At 34.9% G+C, this 9,282-nt stretch overlaps 1 protein-coding gene across 1 annotated transcript in view; it reads left to right on the forward strand.

Moving 5' to 3' along the window:
- Positions 1-9,282, forward strand: part of TBC1D8B (TBC1 domain family member 8B) — a 64,393-nt gene that overhangs the window by 52,111 nt on the left and 3,000 nt on the right. Inside the window, exons 15-20 of the mRNA XM_017546434.2 lie at positions 914-982; positions 1,146-1,386; positions 2,147-2,212; positions 3,999-4,082; positions 5,089-5,145; positions 6,753-6,850. Of these exons, the coding sequence (XP_017401923.1) occupies positions 914-982; positions 1,146-1,386; positions 2,147-2,212; positions 3,999-4,082; positions 5,089-5,145; positions 6,753-6,850 (615 nt within the window). The remainder of the gene's footprint in view (positions 1-913; positions 983-1,145; positions 1,387-2,146; positions 2,213-3,998; positions 4,083-5,088; positions 5,146-6,752; positions 6,851-9,282) is intronic.

Here is a 9,282-nt window from a genome sequence, read left to right on the forward strand (position 1 = left end):
TACAGGCACATGCCACCACACCTGGTTAATTTTTGTATTTTTAGTAGAGACAGGGCTTCAACATGTTGGCCAGGCTGGTCTTGAACTCCTGGCCTCAAGTGATCTGCCCGCCTCAGCCTCCCAAGTGCTGGGATTACAGGCGTGAGCCACCATGCCCCTGCTGGGCACTTTAAATGTTTTCTCTATCTGTGCTTATATTATCCACTTCTCAATGATAGTCATTTGTGATTTCTTTCATCTCACTTGCCAGAAATTCGTCTATTTCGTTGATTTTTTTTCATTTAACTGACTCAATTTTATTTACTGAGTCTACTGGGTGTTTTTTTTTTTTTTTAATTTTACGTGTTTCATCAATTCGAGCTTTTTCTTTACCTTTGCTTTTATATTTCTTAGATACCATAATCATTGTACCGTTAGTGCTTATTCTTCATGGAATAGGATAAAATTGCATATTTTCTAAGCTTATTACTTCTTGGATTATGTTTTCTTGCATAGAGAGGGAATGTACATCTCCCTATGTCTTTGAAGTATTTAATGGCAACATCACATGATGACTTGATTTGCTGCTTATGTGGCAAGAGAGGAATATATGGAATAAGACTTAGAATACTGTTACTTATATTTATAGACATTAAGTGGCTGTCTTTTTGCAGTGATTTCTGAGTATGAAGAGATGAATATCAAAGTACATATTTGAGTGAAATTGAACTGTAGTCAACTACTACTTTTTTTAAATGGATAAAATAGATAATATTAATAACCATAATATAATAATAACTTTTTATTATTCATTTAAGAAGTTAAAATACAAATATTTTCTTCTAGCAGAGAGAGACTCGAAGTAAATTTAAAGAGAATTTCTGTATTGCAATGTTAAATTCTGTGTTCTAAATTGCTTTTAATCTTTTTAAAGTTGCGTGTTGTATCACAAGATGTGAATTTGAGCCTTCATGAATTGGATGAACTTTATGTCATCTTTAAGGTATTGTTGTTCTTCTTTAAATGAAAAATAATGCTTTTTTTTAGCAGAACTGTATCACAGCCATTCTAAATATTTTAATCTTTATTTTAGTAGACATTTTTTTAAAATCTTCCAAAATTACTTTTCCTAATTGGCAACTCTCCTTTTTATTTATTTTTAATAGAAAGAACTGTTTTTATCTTGTTATTGGTGTTTGGGTTGTCCAGTATTGAAGCATCATGACCCCAGTCTGCCATATTTGGAACAGTATCAGATTGACTGCCAGCAGTTCAGAGCGTTGTATCATTTGTTGAGTCCCTGGGCTCATTCTGCAAATAGAGACTCACTAGCTTTATGGACATTCAGATTGTTGGATGAAAACTCTGATTGCCTTATAAACTTCAAAGAATTCTCCTCTGCAATTGGTAAGATGACATCCAATATTTTTTTTAAGCAAAACACAAAGGTGCTCCTATAAATACTTAGTACTGGCTATTATTGCCAATTTAGTCAGATTATATCACCATGGGTTACAGTATGTTCAGCTTTAGTAATAAATGGACCCTTTTCTGTATTTGTTGCTAAATCTAAGTATTTTGATATTATTTTCCCCAACCCTTTCAGAAAAGCAAGCTGTTAGATGTGAGTGTTTTAAGGGTTAACATAAGGAAGAGAATGTCCCAATTTTCTCACACTCAGATGTGTGAGTACTACAGAAGGACTTCCCTTCTCCATAAAAATTCAACCACATAACCTAGACCAGTGATAGAGAAATACCCAGCAAACATGTGGTACCTACAAACAGTTAAGATGTTGTACCTGTAAATATTGTTCCTTGGCTTTTCCAGATACCCCAGCATGCTTTCTTGTCAGGGATTGCCCCTTGAAGAACAGTTCTCTCCTTAAACGAGGCATAGTCCTCATTCAAAAGAAAAGAGAAAGCTGAAGTTGGGGAAAAGGAGCTAGGCAGGAGAGGATTTTACTTATTTGATAAAGAATATTTTACTTATATGCTTACACACTTGAAGGAGGGAATCTGACTAGATGGTTTTTTAATTGTTAGCTTAAGTAACAGGTTTCTGAATCCTAATTCTTAACTAATATTTGTATCTTAATCTTTGTTGCTGAAATTGATTGAATGTTCTTTGGATACATGATTATTTACGATTGAATTTTATTGAACAGACATAATGTACAATGGAAGTTTTACTGAGAAGATTAAGCTGCTTTTTAAGATACATATTCCTCCAGGTAAGAGTTTACCAGTCTTTAATGATGTACAGCAGGAATTTATTCCATTTTAACAGGTATAATTACAGATTTTTTTTAACAACTAACCTAATTTTCACCATGACATAAGGTCATTGCTTCATTGTGGCCCTCAAATTATATTATGACTACTTTTGCTGATACAGATACAGTGATCTTCTATGGAAGAGATTCTGTGTAACACGTGGGCCCACAAGTTTTCTTCCTGTTAGTAGTCAAGTTAATGAAAAATAGTTTGTATATAATAATTGCATATCATTGGATTGTTGGTATAACGTTGAATTGTTGTTATTGTCATTAGAGTAGAAATTAACTTTAGACAAACTGCCAAACTTGCAAAATACTGCAAATTATTCTGAAAAATGGGACCAGGAAGCAGGGATATTAAGTATTTTTAAAAGGAAGCAAAATAAAAGCTATGATTTATTGAGCACTTGCTCTGTCAAGACATTTACTTTACATGCATTTTTTAAATTTAATTCTCACAATATCCCTGATAAGTGGTATTATCCTTCCAATTTTGACAATAAGGAAATTGAGAGCTGGAAAGATTAAATTATTTGCCAAAGATCACATAACTGGTAAATTGCATAGCAAACTGAGGTCTGACTCCAAAGCTCACATTTCTTTATATTCTTCCGTACTACCTCAAAATTACCACATCATTCAGTTTCCTTGTTTTTCCCACTGACCTGAAGAGGATGCCATACCAAGGCCTGATCCCTACTTTGTGAAAACAGTCTTAGGCTTTAAACTGAAAGAGCATTGCCAAAAGTACCTTTTAGCCAAGATTAAGAAATTCACAAAAACAAACAGCACCTCATTATTTATTTAAAGCTACACCTGGGATCCCTTTTCAGCTCTTCTCAGGATAGTCGGGAAACATTCTTTACCAGACCAACAAGCTAAAGACCATCTTTAACCTTCACATTCAAATCACAAACACAGCATTAAAAGCAGAAGACAAACCACCTAGAAATTTAATTATAAAAGGAGATTACATTGTTGGCCAGCCACAGTGGCTCACACCGGTAATCCCAGCACTTTGGGAGGCAGAGGTGGGTGAATCACAAGGTCAAGAGATTGAGATCATTCTGGCCAATATGGTGAAATCCCATCTCTACTAAAAATACAAAAATTAGCTGGGCGTGGTGGTGTGCACCTGTAGTTACAGCTACTTATGAGGCTGAGATAGGACATTCGCTTGAAACAGAGAGGTGGAGTTTGTAGTGAGCCAAGATCACCCCAGTGCACTCCAGCCCAGCAACAGAGCAAGACTCCATCTCAAATAAAAGGAGTTTATATTGTCAAATCAGGCGACTGTTAGAATGTTTAACATTGTCATCAACTATGCTTTTAATATAGGGATCAAAAATAGGAAAAACATTATGTACCTGTTAAAGCACAGGTAAGAAGTAAAGCAAAGCACTCAACTTTCTGTTTTCCTTACTACTGAGGATTTTTTTAAATGGCTGAGGTCACATTTTCAGATATTTCTAAATGCCAGATTTTAAAACTTTCAACTTTTAATAGCTCTTGGAAAATGATTAAAAAACAAGTAGGAAAAATAATAGAACTCAAAATGATGAAGAACTTCTTGTTGTTTACTATACAATAGAGTAGAACCACTTCTACATTTCTTCACTTACATCTTTCTCATACAGAAACTCTTTAACACCCTGTTGCCAGATTTACCTGACCCATTATGAATCTCATCTCTGCCCCTGGTGGTTTATAAATGTAATTTGGGTTATGTATATGTTTTCAGCTTATACTGAAGTGAAATCTAAGGATGCTTCAAAAGGAGATGAACTTTCCAAGGAAGAATTACTTTATTTCAGTCAGCTCCATGGTAAATACCTGTGTAAAATTTTAACTGTTTTGATGATTAGTCACCAATAGATATCCTCCTGCTTAGATATTCTTTACCCAGATAAAATTTGGCATCATTTTACCTTATACGCCTTTTGTATCACCACAACAATTAGCGTAGTCCATATATGTTTGACCAATTAACCAAATTGCATTTTGGGGGGTTGATTTGTGGAATTTCTTGCTTATTGAAGACTCAAAGTATTTAGTTTCTATTTATGTTGCAGAAATTTCTAAAATGTATTAGGCTATTTTCATGCCTTTATAAAATACCATAGAATCTTTGATGATTAAAGATCATAGCTATTTTTCAAACAATGAATACTTATTATAAATTACTGTAGGTATAGGAGACAGGGATGGATGTGTCTCCAAGATATAATTTTAAGGGATATTAGTTTATTTTTGGGTCCTTTAGTTCATTTTCATAAATATTAAATGTCTTATAGAGGGAAGAACGCTAATGTGTGTTTGTGGTTACTATATGTTAAAGTGTTTGAACATTAAGTTTGAAGGGACCTTACAAATCATCTCATCAAGTCCTTTCATTTTATAGATAAAGGCACTAATGCCCAGAGAGAAGTGACTTGTACAAGGTTTCACAATGAGTTATTGCCACATTCAGGGCTTTGTAGCACACTTTTCTGATGTGCAGTATGTGTTTTTTTCCCCCTGATAATAAAAGTAATACAATTTTATTTGAAGAAAGTCACAAAGAAGAAAATACCACCCAGAAATAAATACTTAATATTTGGTATACTTCCTTATAGGATTTTTTAAAATATGGATTTTCCCCCAGTGTTGTTTTTAACTGTGAAAGTTTTGGAATACTTTTTCTTCTAATGGTAGGAGGTCAAGTGAGCTAAAATTTGTTTGCAGAATTGAATAAAATAACATGCGCTTATAAGTCTATATGAAACATTATTTTACTTTCAAAGTGTATTTGTTAAACATCTTACAGAATGCAGTTATGTCTTCTCTTCTAGTTTCCAAGCCTGCAAATGAGAAGGAAGCAGAATCAGCAAAACATAGCCCTGAAAAAGGTACTATGATCTAGGAGTTATCATTTATTTAGTTATTGTTTATGTAAACAAGAATAGCTACAAAGGAGGAAAAGGTGAATTCCTTTTAAAGGCTATTGATGTTTCAGAAATTATAGAAAATGTGATAGTAAATGACCCATATTCATTTAATTTTGTTATTTTAAAAAGATTTATTTTTAATTACAAAAGTAATATATAATTCTTGGAAAAGAAATTCAGACAGTACTTAAGTCCTTTTGCCTTCACTCAACCCTACCCAAAAATATTTCTGTCTATATCCTTTTCAGATCTATTTCTATGTATACACAAATGTATGCAGACATCTCTCTTTTAAAAAAAATCCATAAGTACTGTTGTACAATTTTTTGGGAATTTGCAATATATCATGGACATATTTCCAAGTCAGTACATTTGGATCTACCTCATTATTTTTAATAGATGCAAAGTATTTCATTGTTTGGTTGTACCATAATTTATCTCAATAACTAGACCAATATTGATGGACAATTACGTTGTTTCAAATTATTTCTATTGAAAAGTATGCTACAACAAACATTTTTATACTTCTACTTTAGGATAATTTTAAAATATTTCTTTAATATACGATAAACTCATAGAAGCATGGCAATGCTGTACCAAATAGTATGCACATTTAATATTTTGATACAAGATGTCAAATTGCTCTCCAAAAGCTCATCATTGTTTTAATGTTTTTGAACAATATTTAGTTAAAAATAATCAATTGCTCCAAGTCTCTTTAAATATGGTAGCTTCCCCAGTATTTCCATCCAATTTTCAAGGAATCTGAAATTATTATTTATTTAAATAGTCACATTAATATTATCTTGATTAAACTCTTTGAATGAATTAGTAGTGTTTCGAATTTTTGAAAAAGACCCACTCCAGACCCTTTGTGTTTTTGTTGTTGTTGGTGGTGGTGGTCTTTTTTTTTTTTTTGAGATGGAGTCTTGCTCTGTCACCCAGGCTGGAGTGCAGTGGCATGATCTCGGCTCACTGCACCCTTTGCCTCCTGGGTTCAAGCCATTTTCCTGTGCAGCCTTCCGAGTACCTGGGACTACAGGCACCCGCCACCATGCCCAGCTAATTTTTCCATTTTTAGTAGAGATGGGGTTTCACCATGTTGGCCAGGCTGATCTTGAACTCCTGACCTCAGGTGATCTGCCTGCATTGGCCTCAGGCATGAGCCACCACGCCTGGCTCACTTTGTTACAATATATGCATATTAAGACTATAATATAGAAGCTGTTTTAAACTTAGTAGTATACATGAGAATGACTACGTAAAATTTGCATTATTAAGTCAGGGTGTATTGTTTTAATCTAAATATGTCCTTTCTCCCTCTCTTGCCACATCTTCCCTAGTCCCCAAGTCTTCCCAAAGTAAAAGTTTTAGTCTAAACAGAAATGGGAAAAGTATTCTGAGAGCCAGTGGGTGAAAAGAAAGGTAATTTCAGATCATTTCCTGGATTAAAAAAGATGGAATCTTATATCACAGTGAAATACCTTTTAATTATAATTATTATTTTTGAAATTTGGAAAAGTATAATGGTTTGTTCCTTATGAAATGGTTTTACTCCCTTTCTTCAGGCAAAGGGAAAATTGATATTCAAGCATATCTAAGTAAATGGCAAGATGAGCTTTTCAAAAAAGAAGAAAACATTAAGGATTTACCAAGAATGAATCAGGTATAGCATTTTCAAAAATAAAATTCTAAGTTCTTGCTTTTTTGTATGAATTTGGGTGTAACCTCTGAAACAGCTAACATGTTATTCCCAAAATAGTTAAATAATCTATGTGTTATTTAAGTTTCAGATGAGCATGGAAGAGTGTGAAGAAATTTTTATATGATTTATTTTTATTTTTAACACTTAAATGCATCTAGTGTCTCAGAGAATTCCTTTGCTGTGACATGTACCCATAGAAAAGAATGTATATGTAATATATTTCTAACTTTATTGGAAATGTTTATTTATTCAGTAAACATTTTTTTACTGCCTACCAGATACCAAACCCAATGCTAGATACTGGGAATGAGAAATTACTGAGATGGGTCACACCCTGGTTCCTAATGATCTTATATCTGAACACAATTTTAAGTTCATCTCTTTCTTATACACTGCCTAATTAAAATACATTCTTCTTTTTTTAATTAAAATATGGTTAGCACAGATACTGAGGATCCTGAGAAGTTTACCAAAATGAAAACTGTCAAATAACTTTGTGTTTTTCAGTGGACTGTATCATTTGACAATTGAATAAGTACTTTTTAAAATGAGTCAGTATAATATATTTATTCTAGAATTACTATAAATGAACAATACTATTGTTTAGGGAAAAACTCTCTCAAACTGCCTTTTTTCCTCTGTTTTTACACCACAACAATAACAATCATCTACATAGAATAAAACGTCTGTGACCAAATGTGTGGGCGTTTTCCCCACCACTGAGCAGCAGACACCAGCTGAGTGTCCTGCAATTCAATTCCAACACTACCTACCTAGAAATAGTGTGAGATCCCACAGGTTGAGTGTTCAGTCCCCAAGACTGCTCCCTGCTTTTCCCCAGTCACAAGTCGGAGCCTCCTGAACTTCTGGCTGACCAACTTCAAGTTGGGGTTCCCATGATCCCTTCTTTGGATTTGATTAATTTGCTACAGAGAGACTTGCAGAACTCAGAGAAATACTTATATATACTGGTTTACTAAGAAGGATATTTTAAAGAATACAAAAACCAGAAGAAGAGATACATAGGGCAAGGCCTAGAAGGGTCCCGAGGGCTGGAGCTTTTGTCCCCAGGGAGTTGAGGTGTGCCATCCTCCCGGCATGTAGATGAGTTCTTTACCTTCCTCCTGTCAGCTTCCATGCATTCAGCTATCAGAAGCTCCCTGAACCCAATTCTCTTGGGTTTTTGTGGAAGCTTCATGATGTCAGCATTCTTTCCTCCAAGGGTATGAGGCAGGATCCTCTCTGGAGAGAGTCCTAAAACCAATTATCAGAAAGCTACTTGGGAGGCTGAGACAGGAGAATCATTTGAAACCTGGAGGCAACAGTTGCCATGAGCCGAGATCACGCTATTGCACTCCAGCCTGGGCAAGAAGAGTGAAAAAGAAAGAGAGAGAGAGAAAGAGAGAGAGAGAGGGAGGGAGAGATAGAGGGAGGGTGAGAGGAAGGGAGTGAGGAAAGAGAGAGAGGAAGGAAGGAAGGAGAGAAAGAAAGAAAGAAGAAAGGTGGGAAGATGAGTAGAGAGAAGATTCAAGAAAGAGAGAGAGAAAGGAGGGAGGGAAGGAAGGAAGGAAGGAGGGGAAGGAAGGAGAGAGAAAGAGAGAGAAAAAAGAAAGGTGGGAAGAAAATTATAGGGGGGAGAATATTCTGTTTTCTAAGGCCTGCCCCTGAAGCCTAATACACCCAGCATTATAAGAAAAGATTGTAACAAAAGACTATGGAAGTTGTGAACTAGGAACCAAGAAAAAAAAATATGTATGTATGTATATATCTATATCTATATCTATCTATCTATATATATATATAGATATATATGAACACTAAAACTGTTGATTAATGAAGAAAGAAAGAAAATATCTCGATCATCTAGGTGCAATTAGCAAGCAAACCAGTTTATCTATCCACTTAGGCCCCACCTCAGCCTTTAAAGAGAAACATGTCCAAATGGGTTTCTTGGGCTGGGCATGGTAGCTTATATTTGTAATCCCAGCACTTTGGAAGGCCAAGGTGGGAGGATTGCTTGAGGCCAGGAGCTTGAGATTAGCCTGGGCAACATAGCAAGATCCTGTCTCTACAAAAAATTTGAAAATTAGCCAGGCATGGTGGCACGTGCCTATAGTCCTAGGTACTTGGGAAGCTGAGGTAGGAGGATCACTTGAGCCCAGAAGTTGGAAGCTGCAATGAGCTATGATTGCACCACTGTACTCAAGCCTGGACAACACAGCAAGACCTTGTATAGGAAAAAGAAAATAGCACCTGACATTTAAGTAATGCTGGCAGGCAGACAGTCCAGGAATTAGTCTGGATATAATGTACTGCTATCAGGCAAGATGTGAGAGTACCTAAAAGAATTTTCTTACATGGTTCATACTCATCTTTTTTTTTTTTTTTTTTTT

Source organism: Cebus imitator, unplaced genomic scaffold (assembly GCF_001604975.1).
Source record: "Cebus imitator isolate Cc_AM_T3 unplaced genomic scaffold, Cebus_imitator-1.0 Scaffold189, whole genome shotgun sequence".
In the NCBI taxonomy this organism is placed as follows: domain Eukaryota; kingdom Metazoa; phylum Chordata; class Mammalia; order Primates; family Cebidae; genus Cebus; species Cebus imitator.